The sequence below is a fragment of the Rhinoderma darwinii genome, chromosome 1 (genome assembly GCF_050947455.1).
Source record: "Rhinoderma darwinii isolate aRhiDar2 chromosome 1, aRhiDar2.hap1, whole genome shotgun sequence".
In the NCBI taxonomy this organism is placed as follows: Eukaryota; Metazoa; Chordata; class Amphibia; order Anura; family Rhinodermatidae; genus Rhinoderma; species Rhinoderma darwinii.
The window spans coordinates 28,786,209-28,813,326 of NC_134687.1; the positions used below are offsets into that span (position 1 = coordinate 28,786,209).

Genomic DNA, 27,118 nt, shown 5'->3' on the forward strand with positions numbered 1-27,118 from the left:
GTTTCTAGTCTGTAACTATGTAACGTACGTAACACACAGGTCTGCATAGGAGCTGTATACACAAAACGGTAGGTGGTTTACTTGATTAGGACTGTTTGTAAAGTTGCTTCCGTTTTTTGTTTTAGACGCATTGCAGCAATAAACAATAGGTAGCGAAAGCGTAAATGGCCTCTAAATTTGAAAATAAATATAAGGGCGTCTATGCGATGTACACTTTAGTTAAAACAGCGGGCTCAAGCGGTGTATGTGGGCTCAGGCCTGTGACTCGCCACTCAATCCTACAATTAATGCCATTGAAGGAAAATCGTATGACCCCCATTTGCCACTGCCGAATTGCGGAGAAGGCAAATTTAAGGGATGGACATTCGAGTCAAGACGTTTTTCCTGTTTATAGGTTCAGAGGTGTAACCTGAAGCTCCTGGGCACCATAGCAAAATTTGCAACAGGCACCACACCTACCATGTGTTTAGAATACTGGTGTCTTCTTATGTGGCAGTGGGGCTTTTGGGCACCCTCAAGAACCAGGGGCCCCTCTCTGCACTCTGGATATAGCTGCACCTCAGCCCACTTTAAGGCTATTTAGCCACAACAATGGTGCCCTCTATTTTGGCGTTTGGCTTTTGCACTGTAAAGTGGTTAATCCCAGTGACATATTCCCTTTAAACACTACTGCTGTGGAACTACACATCCAAAAAATTCAATTTGCCAAACTATTGGGCTTAACCCCAGTGAGTCACACATAAGCCAAATTCAGTTTATTAACAATCTTTCTTAAATGCCTTCGGGTTTCTGGTTTATTCGTTGCTCCGCCAAAAAAGATACTATTGTTCATACACTTCCTTCGCAATGACAGGCGTTATATTTTCTTTGCCGTGGAAGGTAAACATCCTTAAATACGTACACTCTTTCGGTACTTGAAGACAAGAGAGGATCCCAAGAGTGTTCAGACGTGGCTCTGACCCACGAGGGATGTATGGGGCAGTGAAATGTCTCCTTTACTATATATTTAATGAGTCCAGCCCAAAAAATCTGGTCATAGATACAAGTCATAAGGTGACATTGGTGGCGCCTCTGATCTCGGACCACTATAAAGTCCCAGAACACAGAGCCTGAGGTGCTCTATATACGCCCACAGCCGTTTGGTACTTCTCTGAGTTTTCAGTCTTCTCCGAGTTTTCAGTTACTGTGAATCTCGGATACATCATTCAGAGATGGACACATTGGGCACGCTATAATTTTTTTTAATTGGTCTGAGCTCATGGACTGGACAATTATTTTCTAACATATCTTCACGACATGCCGGATAACCCATTTTGGAGAAATTTCCCCTTTAAAGGGTTTATCCAGTTTAGCGAACCCATTTCAGTACACCTTATTAGGGAATTCTGAGTTAACAGAGGGGGTGCTCTGTTCAAGATCCTCATTTCTTGGCCAGAGTGGATCGTGTCTATGAACGGCGTCTCCCGCTCAGGAGGACCTGTCCCGTATTACAAAAACACATTGATATGAATGGACACTTTGTAATGTTTAATTTCCCCTGTGGGGGCACTGCAGGGAATTTGAACACTTACGGACAGGTTTCTCCACAGATTACAGGTGATCGTTGGGGTTCCCAGCAAGAAGACACTAGCTTATTGTTTAGGGACCCTTCTTACAAGTAGGGATTGTCCAAATTAAAGAACCATTTTTTAGGTGACATCATCAAAGGCGAATGACAAGAATTGCTGGGTGCAATAGGCAGCAAAGGAAGTTTGCCCGATTTTTATGGTCGTTAACTATAGCTTCCCGCTGGACACTAGACAGTGTTGGGCAAAGCGTTCTCGAAGGGGGCTACAAATTTGTCATAAAGAGTATCCACAAATGTAAAAATAAGCAAAGAATAAATAAGTGGTGAACTATAAAACGATCCTATTATAACTTGATGGACGTGTGTCTTTTTTCAACTTTACGAACTATGTAACTATCATTATGTTGCCCGTCCAGATAGCGGCCGTGTGCAAGCACTGTGCCAAAACGGCAACAATTTGTGTTAAAGTTTACAGATATGAAAGCTCCCTTTGCTTCTGCAAAAACGTATACACCCAGTGGGTTACACAATTCGGAGAGGAAATTCATATTTTTTCATGGTGAGAACTTAAAAAAATTGCACAAAAAAATAAATAAATTGCCCAACAGTGCACAAAAAGCTGAATATTACTAAAAAAAATGTACATCTGGAGAGTAACAAAGTCACAAAGCTGAATTCTAATTCACTTCGATGCTTTGCTATGAGTCTTTCATAGTTATCTTATCTACATTTACTTGCATTTGAATGCAGTCTATTGTTCTCTATAACCAGATCGGCCAGGCTGGGAAAAAAACTCACAGGAAGTCCACAACAAAAACAATATATATATATCCAAAAAGAAAATTCAAAAAGAAAATTCAGCAGCACTCCAATGTTCAAGGTGAAAAAAAGGTGAAGTTTATTGAGCCAACATGGAAATGCAACGTTTCCGTCCCACCTTGGGACCTTTCTCAAGGTCCCAAGGTGGGACGGAAACGTTGCATTGCCATGTTGGCTCAATAAACTTCACCTTTTTTTCACCTTGAACATTGGAGTGCTGCTGAATTTTCTTTTTGGATATACGTATGGTCTTTGGATCGGGACTATCAGCTGGCACCCTTCATTACTGGAACCTATATACTGAATTAGAGTGCTGCCGTTTTTTCTACTGGTATATATATATATATATCTCTGCCCCCAGGATCATTACTTTATCTCACATATCTGCAGTTCTGAGAAGCTCCAGTAACGGTCACCTACATGCGTGAGAGACATTAGCAGCACATTTTATAACCTCTTCTATGGACTGTATACTTCAGACCTGGTGCTCTTAAATTGTAAAATTAAAAAAAATTCTCATTTAATTATTTCAGGGAGTCCTTAAGACTCCAAAATATATATCAATGTAAGTGCCACTCTTGAAAGACAGCACCTCAGGGAGCTTGGGCTGATGCCTAGCAACAGACCCCACAATCCGAGGTGACCACCATGGATCTCCAGTCCTTTGAGCAGAATTTTTTGCAAAACACATTTTTATGGCTAACCCCCATCTATATACCCTGTTAAGGCATATTGACGTCAGCTGTTTGCCAGGGGTCTCAGGTAGTTGGACCTGTTCCTTCCATATTAAAGATCCTCCCGGTCAACTTTTAGCAGAAGATGGCCTCCAGTTATTCTAACCAAACGATAAACTTTTGACATTTGCTTGACTCATCTGCGGCACCTTGCCAACATACACTTCTCCAGGGGTATAGATACCATACAATGTATATCATCCAACCCAGGGAATGCCAGTCAGATGAGCAGCCAGTCATGGCACCTGGAAACTTCTGGCTATGCCTCGACCTCAGGATCTTCAGTAATCATGCGAGAGCAGAATCTCTATAGATAAATCTAATAGCCTAGTGTGTAAAGGCCCATTTACACCGGCTGATAAGCAGCCGGTGCAGCGAGCGCCGATCAACGAGACATGCCTAGGGAGCTATGGATGGGGGCGAGCGGCCGTTTCTCCGATCATTCGTCCCCCTACATTACCATGTCGGAAGCGCGTCTCACGGTTCACTCGGAGAGATGTGCTACCGACAACCATAATATTTAACTTTTTTAAAACGATACGATCAGCAGAAGATAATCATCCTGTGTAAAACCCCTTTTAGTGTCTCCTAATTTCGCATTTTGAGGGTGCAAAACCACAAACACAGAAGCAAAAATATCTGCAACTTGTATGTGCATGCAAGATACGTAAATAAGTTGTCTGCAACTCACTGCGGACATGACATGCTAGGGGTTGTAGTTCTACAGCTGGAGCTAGACTATAGCTAGAGTTTCACCGCAAACATGATATAGCTGGAGGCAAAGGGTTTTGACAGTAGGACAATGCAGAACATACAAGAAGTTCCTCCCTATATATTCATCGAGTCTCCACCGCACCCATCATATCACCATCCTGCAGACTCCCGAAGGACAAGGTCACATCAGTGAGCGCTGTTAACCAGTTCATTACCAAAGTGCTCAGCTTTAAAGCGTCTCTGTCCCCACATTATAAGTGGCCAATCTTCTACATGATGTGGTCGGCGTTGTAATGTAGATTACAGCAGTGCTTTTTTTATTTAGAAAAACGATCAACGATCATGATGTGTTGTCACTCACTCATCTAGCAAGATCACTATGTGCAGTATAAATGAATGGGGAGAAGTGTATGACGCTGATTGGTCACTGATTGGTCAGCGTCATACACTCCTCTGTACAACGCCCACTTGGCCATGTAGTAAAACACGCCCAGTGGTCCATTGAGAAACTCATTAGCATAAATCTAAAATAGGTCATAACTCCGTCAAAATTGATATTTTTTATAAATAAAAAACACTGCTGTAATCTACATTACAGCGCCGATCACATCATGTACAAGATAGGCCACTTATAATGTGGTGACAGAGCCTCTTTAAGGGGGCATGACTAACAGGAGGCTTAAAGGGGTTTCATCAATAATAATGCCTAATGCCAAAAATATTACAGGGCCAGTTTTAAAGAGGAGGGGGGGGATACAAAATAATAATGCCATATACAGCTCACATAATACCATATATAGTACCACATAATATGCAGTATCCAAATACTTTTCCTATGTAGTTTCCACATAATACTGCAATCCTATTCCCAAAAAATAACACTACAATATTAGGTTATTTTAGGGTTAATTTCAATCTATTCTCCGGCACGAGTGTTCTGCCCAGCAACTGGGACCGACGATTAAGGGTATGTTCTCACTGAGTTTTTTGCAGGCTGAAAATTCTGCCTACGCCATTGAGCGCTGCGGGTAAAAACGCAGCGAAAAACGCTTTTTCTACCTCCCATTGATGTTAAATGGAGGTCAGAGACGTAAACGGCCTAAGATAAGGCACGTCGCTTTGTTTTCCCGCGAGCCGGTTTTACCGCTCACGGGAAAAAAAACACCTCCACCTCCCATTAAAAGTTTTCCAACACGGTTTCCGCGTAAAAAAAACCTCAGTGTGAACAGGGCCTAAGGCTCCATGCACACGACCGTATTTTTATCTCTCAGGAAATACTGTCTGTATCGCATCAGTATTTGATCCGTATATACGGATTCGTAAAAAAAAAAAAAAAAAAGAGAGAGGCTGCAAATGACGTCATCAACATGTTGCCTAGCAACGCTTCCGGACGGCTTATGGATGCACATCTTGTATGGCAGAGTCCGTGCCGTAATTACGGACAATTTTTTCCGCACGGACACCCATGAGTAAAAACACTGAAAGGTGTCAGTGGCCAATAAAAATGAATGGGTCCGTAATTACGGACTGCAATTACTGATGAAAAATACGGTCGTGTGCATGGCGCCTAAGTCAAAATGTTTTCCTGCTCCAATCCATGGGCTTTAATTTGTGGGGCCCCCATATTAAACTTGGGCTCTGGGAAGTTGCCCAGTTTGCCACTCCCTAAAACAAGCCCTAGTATACAGTGACAATATATTCTATATGACTTTTTTGTGTATGTTTAGCGAAGAGTGGAGGGGTCTCCACTAGTTACCTCCTCTATTGCCTAGGGTCAATTGGGGTAGGGGATCGGTTAGGGCAATCATATTGAAGAAGACTAGAGTGACTGATAAAGAAAAGAAAAATAGACTGTATTTAATCGCATAGGATATGTGCAAAAGCTAAACATTCGGGAGAAGAGTCAAACAGCCCAAAAGACGACTTTTATATCGGTTCCCCATCTTAAAAAAGTGGACGGGCTTAGTAGAACGGTGTGGCCATTACGGTCCGACGCATTTACTATATTTTACGACAGAAACTGGCGTCAATTATAGCGGAAATCTCAGATTTCATTGTTATCGCACGAACAGTCGAAGATGCGACAAATTTATTAAGAGGCGTGTGTCTACTGTTCCATTTGTTGCAGCTTACTCTAGATTGCTTTGTTTTTTTTAAGACTGGCGCAGTCTTAATACACCTCCCTTTCATGTCTTTTTAAGACTCTCTAGGCGGTATGATCCTGACCTTGAAATGTCCCCAAAATCCTTAAATCTGCACGTTGGATACAGAGCGTTCCCATTTATTAAACATAAATGATCCAGCCTGATTATCTAAATAGACATGACTCATGACATCGAATACAGGGAACAACTCATTTCACTGAGTATTACTGAACTTTGAAATCCTATCCACCTAAAAATTGCAATGATTTGCAAATTAGGTCACTTGAGATCGTCTGCTCGCCAATAAATCCCCAAACTGATGCAACTTAAGGAAAAGCAATGGGCGTGGCCAGCCATTAGAACGTAATTTATGTATCATAAAAACTGATTCGTGCGTGACACCAACTAGCCAGGACCAAGATCTCATGGGTGGTTGTGTTCCTGGTAAAGGTTGCCCCTCGGGGTAGTGAAGTCATGATCACTGGCTCTAACCCATGGGAAAGATTTTTTTTTTCCGTAAAGCAGATTGTTAAAGCCAAGTCCCGCCCTGGAGCTTATTCTAATAAATAGCAATACACTGATATAGTTTTTATTATCGAAGTCCGAGACACTCCCACGATGATGGGGGATCAGTTCAAAAAGTTTCCAAAATAAAGGGATCAATCCAAAAAGTTCAAATTAGCTCCAAGTGAACCTTCACCTTAAAGGAGGTCTCCCAATAATTAAATCTAATGGCATGTCAATCAAACGTGTCCCATTTGGTTTACTAGGTAGGAAACCCCACCAGGGTGAAGAACAAAGAGGCCATTCATCAAGAGATGGACTCGTATGTGTGGTCCATTAAAAAAACCTACGGTTTTAACCTTTATAGGAAAACCCATATTGGGACGCTTTTGTGGGTTATTGGTGGGAGTCCAAGCTGTCGGACCATCAAAGATACGACCCTAGGGATAATTCTGAATAGCAAGTCATAAAAGTCAATTATTGAAAAGCCCTTTAATGTGGAAGGAACCAATTTATGGGTCTGTTCTTTATTTAGGAAGTGGAAATTGTGACAAGCAAGAACCAACTTTCCAAAATGGCTGCCTCCAATGTTCTTAAAGGGACTAATAATACTTCTCCTATAAGCCCATACAAAAAATGCCTACTCATAAAGATAAGTGAATTCAAATTGTTTGCTTTAAGAAATTTAATTCCACGATTGTCCTAAAGTCCAGATAATGATGTAGGTTGCTGTAACCAATATGGAGGCAAACATCATAACCATTACCGCCATATTTTCAAGAAAGCATTCCCGCAAAAAAGCACCATCTAAGCCACTTCATCCCAAATGCTTTATCAAAGGATTAGAAAAACATGGCTCCTTTCTTCCAAAAACAGTGCCACACTTTCCCACAGGCTGTGAGTGGTATTGCAGCCCAGCCCTATTAACTCCAATGGAGCTGAGCAGTAGTACCTGACCCAAAACATGGGCAAGTGTGGATGGGTTTCTGGATGAAAGCAGCTATATTTTTCCAATCCTGACAACACCTTTAAGGTCTAATTCGGACTATGAATATTGGATAGCTAACTTTTTCAAATAGTCAGAATGCTATTTTTATAGGGGATATGTGACCCAGGACCACCACAACACTAATCATCAATCAGCCAGAAGCTTTTAGTTTTGTCTAGAGATATCCACAACTCGAAACTTCCAGTGACCACTTCAGTACATGTAGCTACATGTAGAGAACTAGTTGTCACCCACTCAGGAAGTAATGTGGTTGCTTGGCAACCTGAAGTATATTTTGAAAAGGCAAAAGGAACAGATTCAGCATTAAATATGAGCTGTGTGAACTTGACAACTCATCCACTTATGTTAGAAATGAACCTGAGATTAAAATAAAAATGTCAACACTTCACTCCCTAATTGCGTAAATTTATCTACGACAAATTTCTCAATTAAAACACAACGTACCAGATTAATATTGTACGTTTTGCATGACAGGTCGTCCAAGCTTTGGTTCTGCAGCTTCTCTGTGATTAGTGTCACCATGGTGGGCCCCACTTCCGCGGTTCTCAAGCCGACGAGCATTGATCCTCTTGAATTAATACTGTTCAGACATTTCCGTTATTTGCAGACTTGGGCGTTTCTTGTAGCGCGTCTTTTAGTTCATCTCAGCGTTGCAAGTCATGGTTTTCATCTGGAAGAACAACCAGAATTCAGTTACGATCATCTGTTTAGCGTATGCTCATCACACCTCTCTAATTTGCTTATTACATTAAAGGGAAGATTATGACATGGAAAAAAAAAGAATCACATGGAGACGGAGACAATTACAACTTTGTGGCCTCAGCACAAAATCATACATGTGAAACGCGTCAGCTGCAGCAGAATACGTCAACGGAAACCCAAAAATTAGGTCTTACAAATACGAAATATAGGACAGCCAACCAACAATGATCACGACTACGTTTATAATGAACCACGATCATATGGGGCCTCGCACGCTTATACTTTATACTGTACATATCTTATAATAGCTATATAATCGGAGAGAGGAACGGCTGCATGGAGCTCTATTAAAGGGCCCCAATGACTCCGGTCTGTCCCAAAAACGCAATATACACACATATACAACATAAAAACATGGAATATTTTAATATAGACACAAAGTAAAACACATTAACCTGAGAAACACACTAAAGTTCCCAAAAATAATCAGAGAAAGGACATCTTTCATGCCACAAATTAATGGCCGGGGGGGGGGGGGGATGTTTTGTCCAGACAATTTCTCTGTCTGTTTTACTTTACTTAGAGATGGTAATTATCACATGCTAATTTTATTATTCATCTTCAACAGCTGGCAGGATAATTGGCGCACCTTTTACATGAGATTTTCGGGTAATAATAGGAGGGTCAACAAAGGTTGCTGCCAAAAACCTATGATGCATAGTAACGGGATAGTATTTGAAATATGTACATGGAAAATAAATTTGTTTCAATTTAAAAAAAAAAAATTGTAGTAAAAACCTCAAATCACTTATTCACATCACGTGGTTTTTGGCCTGCTATTTAGGCCTTTGTCCCGGTGGGAAAAAACCGTTGACAGAAAATTTTTATAGATTCTTGGTCTAAATTTATTTTTAGAAAAATCTGATTACTAAGGCAGTAAGAGGTAAATGTCCCAAAAAAAATTGTGCCGTCGATAGGGTCCATCGGGCGCCGCTGGTATCAGTCGTGCGACGGGGTCTGGAACTGCGTCGTGGCTTCCGTTAGAAATGGAAGGCATGACAAAGATGTGAACAGAGCCTTTAGTGTAGCCAAGACTCATTGGGGTAGATTTAGGCTGCGTTCACATCTGTGTCAGGGCTAGGTTCCGACGTCCGGTCTGAACGGAGCCCTGACTGACACAAGCGGAAACCAAAGTTTCAATTCTTCTCCGTTGTGCAGGGGTTCCATCGTTTTGACAGAATGAATAGCGTAGTATATGAATGAATGACGTAGTATACGATGGAATGAATAGCGAATCCTCTGGTTTCCATTTGTGTCAGTTAGGGCTTCGTTCCGACGGAAAATTTCAACGGAACGACGTAACAGAGCCCTGACGCAGATGTGAACGCAGCCTTACTAATACAGTGTAAAATTGAAACCGCTTAGAATTAGACTACATGTGCCAAATTTATCACAGTGACTTATGCTGGATGATAAATTTGGTGCATCTTTAGACACTACTATATAACTTATAACTAACAGCCATGATTAAGGACGTCTGCCACGTCTGAAACGCGTAGGCTTCATAACCGGATCGATACTCCTTCCTGCACACTAGGACTCCACCTCTTTGGACCTTTTTAATAGATTACCAGTAAACTTGGAACTAGTTTCCGTTTTATCCTACACAGCGCTGGATCCAACCCCCTGTTACTCCCTGCTTATAACCTCTTACTTTAGACCACTTTTTTTTACACCAAAATTTTCACTCAACCACCCGCTAAGCCACGCCTTGTTGAGTGAGTCGCAAAAAAATGTCTAAAACACTTTATAAATGTGGCGCGTGGCATGTGGACAAGAATTCTGGGTAACGGAGACAAGTTCTGTCGCATTTTCATTAGTAAATCCGCCCATGGTGCCTTGTTTGGCCTTCAACTGAAGACTTGAGTAATCGGAGACAGACTTGGTTGCTAGGGAAGGGCTGCCTGACAACACAGCATGAATGGCTGTAGCAGCAAGGCAGTGTATTCCTAGCAACAAGTCGGTCTCAAATCCGTGATTAGAACTATACAGTGAAGAGCAAAAATAGTTCTTAATCAGATCTTTATAAGATTTGTAGGAGGAAAATGTCGGAGAAACGTATCTGTATTACTACGGGCAACAACGCCATATGCACGGAGCCTGTATAGCAAAACTCTGTCCTATTGTACTATGGAGCCGTAGGCACTCTGCATGCCGCTGTATGGTGCCGTATTACAGAGATGATCTCCCCTAAAAGGATGAAATCAAGACGTTGACCATAGTCAACATGAAAAACACATGGGAATTAGACATCACATGCTTTAACCATATGGTATTCAATGCCACCATTCGACAAAATTGTTTTAGGACCTCTACAGTATGGAAATTTTCCAAAATAAACGGTCTCGTAAAATACCGTTTTGTGGGAAACTTAAAATTCAGAAAGAACAGCACAAAGTAGTCCAGTTCCCTGATGTGGTATCCGACTTCTGCATGACTAAATGTTGAGAAAAGTCAAGTTTCCAGCTCCAGTGAATGTCTGGCTACGATCCCACACAACCCACTCATACTTACTGTGAAGAAGTGTGAACGCAGAATGGATAATGGTCAAGTTTTCCACTCACAGAACTTGGTAACACCCATAAAAAAAAATATCTTAAAATTGCACGGAGATAAATTTACATTTTGTAATTCATTCAATATTTGAGTTTCTATTTTGTAATTGAATTTTCAAATTCTAATATTTTTTTGCCAATATTAGTCTTAGCTCTCTATTTCGAACTGTATGGGTATGTTTACTGTGGTTTGTGGTTTATGCAACTTATTTTTAATCGCGGGGGAGGGGGGGGGGGATTTTAATAAAGAATGAAAACAAAAACCATAAAGAAAAAACAAGAAAAAAGGTCACATGTAAAACGTGTCTGTGGAAACTTTTTTAATAATCATCTTATATATTATACAGAAGTGAAAAATTCCCAGGTAGTCGTTGCAGTCTTTTTTTATGCAACAAAATGTGCAAATTGTTGGGCAAATTTTTGAACACGTATCCGATTTACATTTCTCTATGTATTTGCAAGCAGTGATTTACATCGCAGCATTAAAAATCCTTGGGTTATGCAAACAATCTACTATATTACACAATACCTGAATGGCTGCAATATGTGAAATGGAAAAACATTTGCTTTCTGGGTAATTTAACAGGTAAATCATATTTTTTTTTAGGCCCAAAAAATTTGTATTGCCGTTCGGCAGATGTATGTACAGTTGCCAACGCACTACAGTAGCAATTTTTGGGGTAGAAACTACAGTCAGTAACAATTGCTATAGTGACAAAATAGCTGCTTTAGGCTGAGTTCAGACGGGGCGGATACGCTATGTAACAGCACGCAACGTATACGCCTTTTGCGCCGCAGAGAATTCCAGGCAAAAAAGCGCACCAAACTGTGGTGCATTTTTGGCCCGCAATGTCCGCTGCGGAAAACTGCAGCACTTACAGGCCTCCTGAAGCGTCATCCCAGGAGGCCGGCCCTCTGATGTCATCCAGGCCAGCCTTCTGGGATGATGCTTCATCCCATGTGACCGCCGCTACAGCCTGTGATTGGCTTCAGCGGTTACATGGGATGAAACATCATCCCAGGAGGCCGCGCTGGAGGGAGGAACACAGACTTCTGGGTAAGGCCCCATGCACACGAACGTATTTTTTTTTGTCCGTTAATACTGGCGTAAATACGGGTCCTTTGTCACCCGTATTCCACCAGTATTTACGGACCAGTGGCCGTAAGTACGGGTCTATTGTCATCCGTATTTACGGACCCGTTTTCTCTGCAAAATTGCACTGCACTAAGTGCTGGATAGAGAGAAGGGGCAGCCCTTTCGGGCAGAGTTTCCGCAGAGGTTGTAAGTAAAAGTACATACATACCCCTGCCGTTGTCTTGGTGACGCGTCCCTCTTTTGACATCCAGTCCGACCTCCCTGGATGACACGGCAGTTCATGTGACCCTTGCAGTCTGTGATTGGCTGCAGTGGTCACATGGGCTGAAACGTCACCCCAGGAGGCCGGACTGGAGGAAGAAGTAGGGAGTTCTGGGTATTAACTTTTTTTTTTTTTCAGGTTTTTGTGAGCGCCACGCACGGTACTCACTGTCCAGGGTGCTGAAAGAGTTATTGCTGATCAATGCAGCCCCTTCTCTCTATCCCGCACTGATCGTTTAACTCTTTCAGCACCCTGGACAGTGACTATCCCCTGAAGCAGCCCAGCAACGCTCCCGCAATTACGGGTGTACACATGTAGCCACCCGTAATTACGGGAGCCCCATAGTCTTCTATGGGCCTGCCCGTGCCGTAATTACGGCCTGAAATAGGACATGTTCTAGATTTTTCAACAGCCCGGGCACCTTCCCGTAAGCAAACGGGAAAATACCCGTGGCCAGTAGAAGTCTATGGGCCCATAATTACGGGCATTTTTACGTTCGTGTGCATGGGACCTAAGTATGAGTTTTTGTTTTTTTCCGAGTTGCATTTTCTGCAGCAGGATTCTCTGGGAACCCGACGCAAAAAAATGCAACAACTGCTATTTGTTGCAGGATTTACCTCTCCATTGAATTCGATGGGTAAAACCCGCAACAAATAAGCAGCGTTTACGCAAATATACTTGAGATACTTTTAGGCGAGAGTCTGCCTCCCAAAACATACACTAATCAGGTGACTGAAGGGTCCGCGATGCTTACCAGGCACAGCGCCGTACATTTGGTAGTGGCTGTGTCTGGTATTGCAGCTTAGTCCCATCCAGTTTAGTTGGTGGTGTTGCCGGGAGTTGGAGTCCCACCTATCTGTTTTGATGGCCCGTGAGAACCCCTTTAAAAAAATATTTGGCATGTTGCAATTTTTGCCCAATTAGATGCAATTTTTATAGTGAATTAACACGTGGCAGATTTCTTGCAGAAATTTCTCCAACTTTCATCTGAATAGCGCTTGCAGAATGATTTTCATTCGCAGAAATTTCTTCAATAAATCTGCCATGTGTTAATTTAGCCTTTTCAATGAGTTTCCCCTTAAAAGGAAAAAAAAATATTCGCCATTTCCAGTCAGTTTGTTGAAAAAAAACAAAACTATTCATTTCTTAGGCCCCATGCACACGACCGTAATGGTTTTTACTGTCCGCAAATATGGATCCAGAGTCTGTAACTCATCCGCATACACGGTACGCTGTTTGAAAATATGGTCCGTAGTTCATCCGTATTTATTGATCAGCAAAAAAAAAAACAGGGAGGAATCTTGGGTAATCCCATTGGCGCTGCAAAGCAACACATCCGTAATTACGGACGGATATGGGTGCACACCCATAGTCGTCCGAAATTCCAGAAGTGCCCTCAGACTTCTATGGGCAGACAGTGCCGTAATTACAGTCAAGAACAGGACATGTTCTATATTTTACGGAACGGACACCGATCCGTAAATATACGTAAAAGTGTCCGTGACCCATAGAAATGAATGGGTCCGCAATTTCATCCATAATTACGGATGAAAACTGCAGTTATGTGCATGGGGCCTCAGTCATATCGGCTTCTGGGAAAGCTGGGACTCGATAGTCTTTACGGACCCATTCACTTTAGTGGGTGACTCGGGTCTATGAAAACTGACCCGATTCTCCGATCCGATGAAAGATAGGACATGTTCTATCTTTCCTCGGATCACTGACGGGACTCGGGCGGCGCACAGTGTCATGTGCATGAGGCTTAAGGCTTTGATTTTCTAACAAAAGGAAGAAAAAAATAAAAATTTCTCAGGGAACCAAACCAAAAGTATCTATTTTTTTCTTTTTTCTTTAAAGCAACCATCCTGGGGAGACAGAATTAGTAAATCTACCCCCATTGTAACAATTTCTCCCCATAGTGTTCCTTTAAGGCTAACTTAGGCCATGCAAGGGTATCGAGGTCAAGAACCCCCGGGGCACGCCAACTCATCTAACTTTTTTAAATACTTATTAATGAGCGAGGAAGTCTGGTCTGAACAGATTGCCGCTTCTAAAAATACCGTACAGATCAGTGAGGAAGTCTGTTCAAAAGCGATCGTAAATTCTATCATTCTACATTACTTTAACCGCCAGAACGATTGGCATCTACTGCAGATGGCAAATAAAAAGACATTTAAAGGGGCTCTCCAGGATTAGAAAAACATTGCCGTTTTCTTCCAAAAACAGCACCACCCCTATCCACAAGTAGCATCTGGTATTGCAGCTTAGTTCCATGAGGCTATGTTCACACACCAACTCAAAAACGTCAAAATACGGTGCGGTTTTCAAGGGAAAACAGCTCCTGATTTTCAGAAGTTTTTTAAGCCACTAGCGATTTTCGCTGCGTTTTTTGTGGCCGTTTTTTAAGCTGTTTTCAATAGAGTCTATGAAAAACGGCTCCAAAAACCTCCCAAGAAGTGACCTGTACTTCTTTTTCGTGGCCATTTTTTTACGCGGTCGTTTTTTGAAAGCGGCCCGTCGGAACAGAATGCCGTTTTTCCCATTAAAATCAATGGGCAGATGTTTGGAGGCGTTCTGCTTCCGATTTATCGGGCGTTTGCGGCCCGAAAAACGTCCAAAAACACTCTGTTTGAACATACCCTCAAAGTGAATGGGGGCTAAGCAGCAAGACCACACGCAACCTGCACACAGCTGTTTTTGGAAGAAAGCCGCAATGTTTTTCTACTCCTGGACAGCCCCTTAAGTAATATTTCAAATGTAAATTTATTTGTTAGTATAATCATCATTTGTCATGATCATTTAATCAATAGGGGGCACAGATCTGGTTTTACTAATTACTTATGCCCGCCTACGGAACAACTTTGTAGCATCAATAGCAGAAGCTGACAAAACTAGTCTAACCCCCAAAGCCTTAGCCCTAATGCACACGACCGTGTGTGCCGCCCAAGTTCCGTCCGTGATCTGAGGGATCGGAAATTCACACACTAAAGTGAATGGATCCGTGAAGATCGGGTGCCACTCAGATGCCATGGAAAAACCCTGTTTTATATATATATATATATTGGATCACACTTTTTACACCTTGGAAATGGCATCAGATTGCTTTCAAGATCAATAAAAGCAGAACTGAGCGTTGCCCGGCCCTATAGTACTCCCCTCAGTGTTCAATTCCTCGACGCAGAGTGTCAGGCGGGGGGGGGGGATATTACGCCCTGCAGTAGAAATGACTGAGTAACACGGAGGCAGATGATTTTTGGCATGTTTTACCTCTGACAGGAGCGGTTACCTGTCCAGACGTTTGGCTGACAGGGTAAACACATCAAACAGATGGAATATTTCACCTTGGGGAGTTTGACATTTGACAGATTGTGAGCGCACAAAACTTTATTTTTGCAAAAACTTTTTTTTTTTGTATTCTAGAATGACTTTAAATCTGTAGATGGAATTATTCATGGCGCTCCCAATAATAAACAGATTTATTTGCCTGTTATAATTTTTTACTCTCGTTAGTAGTTCAGACTACGGCATTTACACAGATTTTTTTTAATTTAAACTCCATCAAAACAAAAGAATCTAAAAGCGACCGTGTTATTACAATGTTACTTGCTGTTTTTATGGTGTTTTTAGAGGCGTTTTTAATTTAGTGTCATTCTGTACATGCTTTTTTTTATGGCGTTTTTGAAGTCCTATAGAGAAGCCTATGGAAAAAAAAACAACACCTGAATAAACCGCCATACCCAGAGCGTGCTGCATTTGGAAAAAGACGCCATAGGCCACACAGTGGCCTGAAAAAAGCCACAAACCAAAACGCAGTTGTATGTAGTACATTTTATATTTTACTATAGGCTTTAATGGAACATCTGGCCGCACTAAAAATAAGCATCAAAAACCCTACCAAAAATGTAGAAAAACAAAGTAAAAAGGCTGTGAGTGAATCCAGCCTTAGGGTATGTTTACACTTGGCATATATACGCTGCAGATTTTCCACATTTACAGTAGCAACAAAGTGGATGAGATCTGAAAAAAATCTCATTCACACGTTGTGGAAAAAAATCGGTGTGTAATTTGACCTGCTGCGGTGTAGAAAGTCAATTTATCGTGCGTATTTTCCCTATAGAGTTTAATGGGGAAGTCAAAATCCACAACAACTGGCCAAATCCGCAGCAAAAAAGCAAAAGTAAAAAAAAAATAAGAAAATTAACAATTTTATATATATATATATTTATAGTGCGCATAGAGGCACTCGTTTTCTGCCCTAAATACAATGAAAAATATGGCATTCGGGGCCGGACGCCATATTTAGGAATACGCACCGCTTACTCCGATCCATATGAATGTGTCTTCAGAGTCTCGTGAAGCGCAACTCAATTCTAAAAGATTTTTTTGGCCACTTTTCGACTTCTAAAAATTTGACAGAAAACAACATCAGGTTTGACCTCACCTGTAATTGTTTTTTCCCTACCGCAGATTCGCCAACAGGGCATGTGCACATGCCCGGAGGAGGAACCCGGTGCCCCACTCATAATCTCCCTCAATGTCTTCTCCCATTCCCTTTTCGCTGTATCGGGAATTCAGGGGGCCATTACTAAGTTACTAGATGACAATCAAAACGGCCGCCATTACAATAATCACAAAGATGGTCATCCAATTTACCTCTAGTGCCCCCTGCAGTTATGTCTCTTGCAATTCACGTGATGTCCAATAGACTACAGACTAGCGATGGTCTCTGCCGGATGAAAGATTGAAGACCAGAATGAATGAGCGATGTGAATACGGAACGCAGCTGTCTACAATTTATTCTTAAAAAAGCCCCACAGGTATTTTCAAACACGCTAAGAATGCGTTGACTTCATGTCATCATCCCTCGGTGGGGGATTCTCCCGCCATTTATCTCTATGACAGGAACATGTTTACCATTTTTACTGCGATTTTTAGTTCCTATAAACAGCACAAGTCATTAGGCTGGGCAGAATAAGCGGCATGTCACGCTGCTCCTTGTAGCTACTAGCATATTATAGTCTAGCGTTGGGTACAAAAAAAATATTACAGCATAGCACCAATAGTGTACGGTCCCGTTACCAGAATTTTGACTTCGATACCAATACTTAGTGCAGTATCACAAGTCTATACCAAAACGATACTTTGCCAACAATAAAAAATAACACAAATATATAAAGTCCTTCCATTTTCTGACGTGGGGCACTTTGTTTTATCAATTTTGAACCTCAATGTGCTTCACACTAGTAATAAACAACCCCATCACGTACCTCACACATTAACCCAATGTTGCCTATTATACTGCGAGGTGCTGGATGGGATCACTTACTATAATCATGTGCCCTGGAGATAGTGCCATTCACAATGCCCCCTGGATATAGTGCCACAGTGCCCACTGCAGATAGAGCCCCTTGGAGGTAGTGCCAGTGAACCTGGAGAAATCGCCCCCTGGCGATAGTGCCACAGTGCACCCCCTGAAAATAGTGCTTCAGTGCCCCCCGGAAATAGTGGCCCCTGGATATAGTGCCACAATGCCCCCCAGAAATAGTGCCACTCACAGTGCCCCTGGATATAGTGCCACAGTACCCCCAAGAGTTTGCACCCCCTCAAAATAGTGCCATGGTACCCATGGAGATAGCACCCCATGGAGATAGTGCCACGGTACCCATAGAGGCAGTGCCCACTAAATAAAATAAACTTTACCTACTCATCTGCCCCATTTCCACGCTGTCCCCCAGCCATGCAGGCTTGGTCTCTTCTGAGTGGAACGCAGGCCCGCACGATGACGTTAATGCGCCACCTGCAGCACTGGTAAAGTGTCGAACGGTGGGGCAGGGTACTAATAGATCCCTTGCCTCGCCAGCTATTGCTCAATTGTATCTGTGTCCTAAGGATGTGGATACGGTTGAGTGCAGGGAGATTAGTTCGCTATCCCGCTTCTCCCCAGGTTCTGCGAACCAACTGTTATTTTAATAAGAACTGGTTTGGGAGAACCAAAACACTAATCTATGGTGTTGAACCGTTTGACCCCACAGAGTATCTAAATACCATCAAAAATTCCATGCATTGTGCAACCCTGGTATAGAATAGTGTAGTATACTGTTGTGTAGTGTAGTACAGTATAAAATAGTCTAGTATACTGTTGTGTAATACATTTTACTATAACAAAGTATAGTATAGTAGCATAGCATAGTATCCTCCACCCATTCCTAATACTCGTGTTCAACTCAATGGAAACTGACCCAGGTCGGCCATAAAAAGAAATACAGGCCTCTCGGAGTCAAACAACAGGCTTGGTGGATCGTCTTTACCAATAAAACGAATATAAAGACAAAAGGAGAACACATTCAAACACGTGCCATCATCTCTTCCCGATGGGCAACTGTTATCGCCGCGTAGCCTGGTCAAGTAGCCAAAAGGTCAAGTGTTCAAACCAGGTTTTGGTTGTTTTGATGGTTGACGTGTCAGCGAACACAGCCATACAAAGTCGACCAAAACGCACAAGGAACTGGCGACGTGAGGCATAAAGTTCCTCATTGCCCTCGCAACCTCTGAATGAACAGGCAAATCTAAGCCAATGCATAAAAAGCCAAGTGTTCTCTCCCAGCAGCCAAACTAAACAAGGTTTTGACAGGAAAAACGTCCTCGGGTGCAATACATCTACTTGGACCATTTTGGGTGGACGTCAACTGTAATCTCCCCAAATGTCACCTCCTAATTTGTTCCTAAAGGTCAAAAACAAAAAAACTACTTTCAAGGTGACAAAAAATAAGAAAGGTTCTGGCCTGATATTTGTTTTTCCTCCGCTTCCTGCAAGGACGTCACATTTCTGTCCGAAAAAAAAGCTCATTGAGGTCGGCTCGGCTCCGTCCTGTTATTGGAACGGATTTTGGATTCATAACCTGCTATGTCTATACTACTCAATGGAATATTTCAGCAGAGATTTGACACGTTGCTCTCAGCTTTGCAAGTCAGGACCACAAAGTAATTCACAGGAAGATGAAGGGTTCTCGAGTAAACATCTCACCTGGGCTTGTACACCAAGGTGTAAAGAATGCTCCAGTTCCCTAGAGGCCATCAAACCTCATTTTTATTTTTTATCTAAGACACCGGAGGGCAAAAATGCAAATGATGGGACCCTTAATAGTTCGGATTTTAAAAATAAATAAACTTCTTATCGATATTTGACGTAAATGTATGTCATAGTCGGTAGGGAGGCGTATGGATGAAACTTCACTGTAATGGCCGGGATCGGAGTTAAAAAAATAAAAATGAAAAAAATGAAGTTTACTTTTTGAGATACAGCTGCTCTGTATTCTCTATACAGAGCAGCTGTATTGTTCACTATGACCTGAATCCGTCAGTCGCACGGACCGGACGGGTTCAGAGTCAGCGGGTCCTGCGTTATGAACTTAGATGTGATAGATTACGGGTGGTAACTGCTGTGACTGAACCCGTCAGTCCTGCGGACCTGACGGGAGAAGGATTTAGCGAAAGATACAGTTGCTTTGTATAGAGGGTACAGAGCAGCTGTATCTCAAAAACGAAAAATAATTTTTAATAAAAACTATTTGGAAATTTAGTAGTAGGAGCCTATAAATATTATAAGATACTGGAACACACGGGTATTGCAGTGTAAGATACCGTCGATCAAATTTCCCCTAGTTTAAGACCGCTAGGACAAAAAAAAAAGTAAAAAAGTTCATAAATACTTTTTAGTAATGTAAAAAAAAACAAAAAAACACAAAAATTAAAAGTTCAAAAACCCCTTTATTCTTATTTTTCCCCTGTAAAAGATAAACATGATTGGTATCGCTGCATCCGGAAAAGTCCAAACTATTACAATATATTATTACTTAACCTGCACGGAGAGAAAAACAAAAAACAGAATTACTGTTTTTTGATCACCTTCGCTCCCCAAAAACATTGAATAAAAAGAACGAAAAGTCGTATGTGTCCTCACAACTCTCCATCTACAGAAAAAATAAAAAAGTTATGGCTTTTGGAAGGTGGAGAGGAAAAATGTAAAAAAAATTAAAAAAAAATGTAAAAATGGTTGCGGCAAGAGGTTAAAGGGATTTTTCAGTTTTATGCGAAAGCTTTAAAGGGTTTTCCCACCTTGGACATTTATGGTATATGCACAGAATATGCTATTAATATTCGATAGATGCAGGTCAAACCTCTTGGACCCGCACTTAGAACCAGGCCCCGTGACGCCTGTCCTACCTTCTCTCGCTGCTCTCCGGCCATTGGCGGACAAGGTAGGCGGGAGTACAGAAAAAGCTGAGCTTGCTAACCTAGCTGTTTCCGTAACTCATTCACTTCCATAACAGCGGAACTCGGCGAGCTTCGTACTCCCGATTAACTCGTCAGTCAGTGATCGGAGACCAGTGAGAGCAAGAGAAGGTAGGATGGGGGTCCGAGGGGGCCCATTTTAGAGATAGGTGCAGGTCCCAAAAGGTGGGACCCGCATATATCGGATATTTATGGCATGTTCTATGCATACGCCATAAATGTCCAAAATGGGAAAACCCCTTTAACCCCTTCCCGACATTTGCCGTACATGTACGTCATGGAAAGCATTGACTTCCCGCATCTTGCCGTACATGTACGTCAAATGCAGAAGGGGTTACCGTATCAAAAATAAAAGTTTTAAAGTAAAGATGGCTGCTGTTCATAACAGCAGGACATCTGTACACGATGCCCAGGGGGGTGTCGCCTCCCCCCCGCATCGGCGATCGCCGCCATTGGCCGTTCAATTCAGACCGGCCAATTGCGGCTGTTTGCGGCTTTTGCCAATCACTGTGCCACAGGGCACAGTGATATGGTGGTGATTGGTGCTGTCTAGGACAGCACCAATGACTACCATGTTCCATGTAAAAAATGGCGGTGATGCCAGCCCCCAGATCGCTATGGTTGGTCGGTCAGCACCGACCGACCAATCGCAGCCATGGCGGGTGTTTGAAACACCCTACACCAGCCCTGCCCACCTCATTCCGGTTAGGAACGGTGAGCAGAGCTGGTGTGACCGTCTGTGAAGCCAACTTACCGAATCTGAGGCCTTCTGTGCTGCGATCCTGCTGTGACGTCTTCATCCGACTGCTTCCTGCAGAAGAGTGAACCGTCATCATCATCAACTGTGCTGCTGCTGATTTTTTTTTTTTTTAGCAGCAGCACTTGTTTTTTTTCCTAAACTTCTTATCCCTGTACCCTCCCCCCCCATCCCACCCTCCCCATCTTTCCCTTTTTACGTCCTGCGGCCGCCGAGTGCGGATCAGTGACCGCCATCACTGACCGCCAATTTTTGGCACAGGACTTCCTTTTTTTTTGTATTTTGCACCTCCCTGTGTGCGCCCTGCGGCCACTGAGTGCTGATCAGTGACCGCCATCACTGATCAGCATCCGTGGTAATTTTTTTTATTTTTTGGCCTTTTTTATTACTGCACCTTTTTTTTGCGTGCGCCCTGCGGCTACTGAGTGCTGAGTCTAATAATCAGCCTCAGTGGTAATTTGTTTACGCAGGTTTTTTTTTGGCCTTTTTTTCTTCATTTTATAAAACTGTAAAAAAAAAAAGACTAGCATTAGAGTAGCGGACGTTTACTGACGTCCGTTTTGTAAAAAAAGATATATAGCAGAAGTTCTAGCTATATATTTTTTTATACAGTTTGAATAAATTGACTTCTTATAGTTAGCGTCCATTTAGTGACGGACATTTAGTTCGTTCACTAAATTTCTGATAGCGTAGCGACACAGTTAGTATAAATTTACATCTTATAGTCAGCATCCGTTTAGTGACGGACATTCAGTTTTTTTTTAACTGAAGTTCGTTCACTAAATTTTTGATAGCGTAGCGACAGTTAGTATAAATTTATAGCGTTATAGTCAGCGTCCGTTTAGTGACGAACATTCAGTTTTTTTTAACTGAAGTTTGTTCACTAAATTTTTGATAGCGTAGCGACAGTTTTAGTATAAATTTACATCTTATAGTCAGCGTCCATTTAGTGACATACATTCAGTTTTTTTTAACTGAAATTTGTTCACTAAATTTCTGATAGCGTAGCGACACAGTTGTAGCTCAGTTTTTTTTACAGTTCTATATTGAACGTTCAATAAATTTCTTTCTCCTAAATTTTTCTTATTCTTCTCTTCTTTTTCTTTTTTTTTTCCTATAAATTTCATATTACACGTGTAAAAGCACAACATACAAAACCACCTCTATAAAGAGTATTACACGTGTTGAAGCACTACATACCCCCCTAATAAAAATGGCCCAATCATCTCAAAGGCTCTACTCCGCTGAGGAGGCATACGCCATCCTGGCCTCTGACACTGAATCGGCCAGCGAGGGAGAAGAGGAAATTGCCCCATTCATCTTGACCTCATCATCCTCATCCAGTGATGAGGAACCCCCGCAAAGACGCCCCAGGACATCAGCTGAGGCAACCCCCCAAATGAGCGATACCCTGTGGAACCCACCCCCTGATAATTATGAGCCTCACATTCCAGATTTCACAGGGAGCTCTGGAATTCTATTTGAGACTGTAGGCCTCGCAGAAATTCACTATTTCAATCTGTTTTTCACTGAGGATTTTGTTAATGTAATGGCGGCCCAAACAAATTTATATGCCCAACAATTTTTAGCCCAAAACCCCACGTCATCATTTGCTAGGTGGACCCCCATAGAGGCAGCGGAGATGATGAAATTTTGGGGCCTTGTCCTACATATGGGCCTAGTAAAAAAACCAGAGATTAGGCAATACTGGAGTGCGGACATTTTATACAGCACCCCATTATACCACATGGCAATGACCCGGGCACGATTTGAAATTATTCTGAAATTTTTGCATTATAATGATAATGCACAGTGCCCGCCCCGTGATGACCCCACATACGACCGCCTATTCAAAATCAGGCCAATGATTGATTATTTCTGCACCAAATTTCAGGAAGTGTACACCCCCGAAAAGAACATAGCAATAGACGAGTCCCTTGTACATTTTAAGGGGAGACTAAAATTCCGCCAATACCTGCCAAGCAAGAGGGCGAGGTATGGAATTAAAATGTACAAGCTGTGCGAGAGCAGCTCAGGGTACACCTACAGGTTTCGGGTTTATGAAGGGAAGGACACCAGGATAGAACCTCCAGAATGCCCCCCTGTCCTGGGAGTTAGTGGAAAAATAGTGTGGGACTTGATGCACCCACTGCTGGACCAGGGTTATCACCTTTACGTGGATAACTTCTATACCAGCATCCCACTATTTAAATGCCTCTCCACCAGAAGTACTGTAGCATGCGGCACCGTGCGCAAAAATCAGAGAGGCCTCTCTAAAAATCTGATTGGGCAACCCCTAAGAAAAGGAGAAAGCAGGGCACTACACAGCGATAACTTGTTGCTGGTCAAGTATAAGGACAAGAGGGACGTCCTTATGTTGACCACAATACACGGTAGTGGCATCACCCCTGTCCCTGTCCGAGGTAGCACCACAATGACCCCCAAGCCAGACTGCATCCTCGGCTACAATAAGTACATGGGAGGTGTTGATCTCTCTGATCAAGTACTGAAGCCGTACAGTGCCATGCGTAAAACAAAGACGTGGTACAAAAAGCTGGCCGTGCACGTGGTACAGATGGCATTGTATAACGCTTACGTGCTATACCGATGTGCAGGCCGGACAGGGACATTCCTTCAGTTTCAAGAAGCGGTTATCAAGGCCCTTGTATTTGGGGACCAGGAAGGGGAGAGCCCCAGTACTTCTAGAAGCGATGGTCCACGTATTGTACCAGGGCAACACTTTCCTGGCGAAATCCCCCCCACTGGTAAAAAGGGAAGGAGCCAAAAAAGGTGTAAAGTGTGTTACAACAGAGGGAGAAGACGAGACACAACTTATCATTGTGAAACCTGTCCCGACAAACCTGGCCTGTGCATAAAAGAGTGCTTCAAAGTTTATCACACATCCATGGATTTTAATTGAAACATTTTTTTAAATGCTCACTATACCCCTAGATAATTTACTCAAGGGGTGTAGTTTCCAAAATGGGGTCACTTGTGGGGGGTTTCCACTGTTTTGACCCCTCAGGGGCTTTGCAAATGCGACATGGCCACCGCAAACCATTCCAGTTACATTTGAACTCCAAATGGTGTTCTTTCCCTTCTGAGCCCTGCCGTGTGTCCAAACAGCCGTTTATGACCACATGTGGGGTACTGTTTTACTCAGGATAAACTGCTCTACAAATGTTGTGGTGCTTTTTCTCCTTTAGTCCTTGTGGGAATGAAAAAAAATTTTGCTAAACCTACGTTTTATTGGTTAAAATTTACATTTTCATTTTCACGGCCTACTTCCAATAAATTCTGCAAAAAGCCTGTGGGGTCAAAATGCTCACTATACCCCTAGATAATTTACTCAAGGGGTGTAGTTTCCAAAATGGGGTCACTTGTGGGGGGGGTTCTACTGTTTTGACCCCTCAGGGGCTTTGCAAATGCGACATGGCCACCGCAAACCATTCCAGTTACATTTGAACTCCAAATGGTGTTCTTTCCCTTCTGAGCCCTGCCGTGTGTCCAAACAGCCGTTTATGACCACATGTGGGGTACTGTTTTACTCAGGATAAACTGCTCTACAAATGTTGTGGTGCTTTTTCTCCTTTAGTCCTTGTGGGAATGAAAAAAAATTTTGCTAAACCTACGTTTTATTGGTTAAAATTTACATTTTCATTTTCACGGCCTACTTCCAATAAATTCTGCAAAAAGCCTGTGGGGTCAAAATGCTCACTATACCCCTAGATAATTTACTCAAGGGGTGTAGTTTCCAAAATGGGGTCACTTGTGGGGGGGTTCTACTGTTTTGACCCCTCAGGGGCTTTGCAAATGCGACATGGCCACCGCAAACCATTCCAGTTACATTTGAACTCCAAATGGTGTTCTTTCCCTTCTGAGCCCTGCCGTGTGTCCAAACAGCCGTTTATGACCACATGTGGGGTACTGTTTTACTCAGGATAAACTGCTCTACAAATGTTGTGGTGCTTTTTCTCCTTTAGTCCTTGTGGGAATGAAAAAAAATTTTGCTAAACCTACGTTTTATTGGTTAAAATTTACATTTTCATTTTCACGGCCTACTTCCAATAAATTCTGCAAAAAGCCTGTGGGGTCAAAATGCTCACTATACCCCTAGATAATTTACTCAAGGGGTGTAGTTTCCAAAATGGGGTCACTTGTGGGGGGGTTCCACTGTTTTGACCCCTCAGGGGCTTTGCAAATGCGACATGGCCACCGCAAACCATTCCAGTTACATTTCAACTCCAAATGGTGTTCTTTCCCTTCTGAGCCCTGCCGTGTGTCCAAACAGCCGTTTATGACCACATGTGGGGTACTGTTTTACTCAGGATAAACTGCTCTACAAATGTTGTGGTGCTTTTTCTCCTTTAGTCCTTGTGGGAATGAAAAAAAATTTTGCTAAACCTACGTTTTATTGGTTAAAATTTACATTTTCATTTTCACGGCCTACTTCCAATAAATTCTGCAAAAAGCCTGTGGGGTCAAAATGCTCACTATACCCCTAGATAATTTCCTCAAGGGGTGTAGTTTCCAAAATGGGGTCACTTGTGGGGGGTTTCCACTGTTTTGTGCCCTCAGGGGCTTTGCAAATGCGACATGGCCTCCGCAAACCATTCCTGCTAAATTTGAGCTCCAAAAGCCAAATGGGGTTCCTTCCCTTCTAAGCCCTGCCGTGTGTCCAAACAGCAGTCTATGATCAAATGTGGGGTACTGTTTTACTCGGGACAAACTGCTCTACAAATGTTGTGGTGCTTTTTCTCTTTTAGTCCTTGTGGAAATGAAAAAAAATGAGCTAAACCTACGTTTTATTGGGAAAAATGTAGATTTTCATTTTCACATCCTACTTCCAATAATTTCTGCAAAAAATTTGTGGGGTCAAAATGCTCACTATACCCCTAGATAATTTCCTCAAGGGGTGTAGTTTCCAAAATGGGGTCACTTGTGGGGGGTTTCCACTGTTTTGTGCCCTCAGGGGCTTTGCAAATGCGACATGGCATCCGCAAACCATTCCTGCTAAATTTGAGCTCCAAAAGCCAAATGGGGTTCCTTCCCTTCTAAGCCCTGCCGTGTGTCCAAACAGCAGTCTATGATCAAATGTGGGGTACTGTTTTACTCGGGACAAACTGCTCTACAAATGTTGTGGTGCTTTTTCTCTTTTAGTCCTTGTGGAAATGAAAAAAAATGAGCTAAACCTACGTTTTATTGGGAAAAATGTAGATTTTCATTTTCACATCCTACTTCCAATAATTTCTGCAAAAAATTTGTGGGGTCAAAATGCTCACTATACCCCTAGATAATTTCCTCAAGGGGTGTAGTTTCCAAAATGGGGTCACTTGTGGGGGGTTTCCACTGTTTTGTGCCCTCAGGGGCTTTGCAAATGCGACATGGCATCCGCAAACCATTCCTGCTAAATTTGAGCTCCAAAAGCCAAATGGGGTTCCTTCCCTTCTAAGCCCTGCCGTGTGTCCAAACAGCAGTCTATGATCAAATGTGGGGTACTGTTTTACTCGGGACAAACTGCTCTACAAATGTTGTGGTGCTTTTTCTCTTTTAGTCCTTGTGGAAATGAAAAAAAATGAGCTAAACCTACGTTTTATTGGGAAAAATGTAGATTTTCATTTTCACATCCTACTTCCAATAATTTCTGCAAAAAATTTGTGGGGTCAAAATGCTCACTATACCCCTAGATAATTTCCTCAAGGGGTGTAGTTTCCAAAATGGGGTCACTTGTGGGGGGTTTCCACTGTTTTGTGCCCTCAGGGGCTTTGCAAATGCGACATGGCATCCGCAAACCATTCCTGCTAAATTTGAGCTCCAAAAGCCAAATGGGGTTCCTTCCCTTCTAAGCCCTGCCGTGTGTCCAAACAGCAGTCTATGATCAAATGTGGGGTACTGTTTTACTC

At 42.5% G+C, this 27,118-nt stretch overlaps 1 protein-coding gene across 6 annotated transcripts in view; it reads right to left on the minus strand.

The window, feature by feature from the left end:
* FAM53A (family with sequence similarity 53 member A) overlaps positions 1-27,118 on the minus strand; it is a 74,074-nt gene that overhangs the window by 34,321 nt on the left and 12,635 nt on the right. For 5 of the 6 annotated variants that reach the window (XM_075856860.1, XM_075856869.1, XM_075856853.1 and 2 more), the window contains exon 2: positions 7,936-8,161. In XM_075856860.1, coding sequence (XP_075712975.1) covers positions 7,936-8,052 — 117 coding nt within the window. In that variant the 5' untranslated portion in view covers positions 8,053-8,161. Of the gene's footprint in view, positions 1-7,935; positions 8,162-16,819; positions 16,893-27,118 lie in introns of all 6 variants that reach the window. The other variant, XM_075856868.1, reaches the window with a different exon arrangement.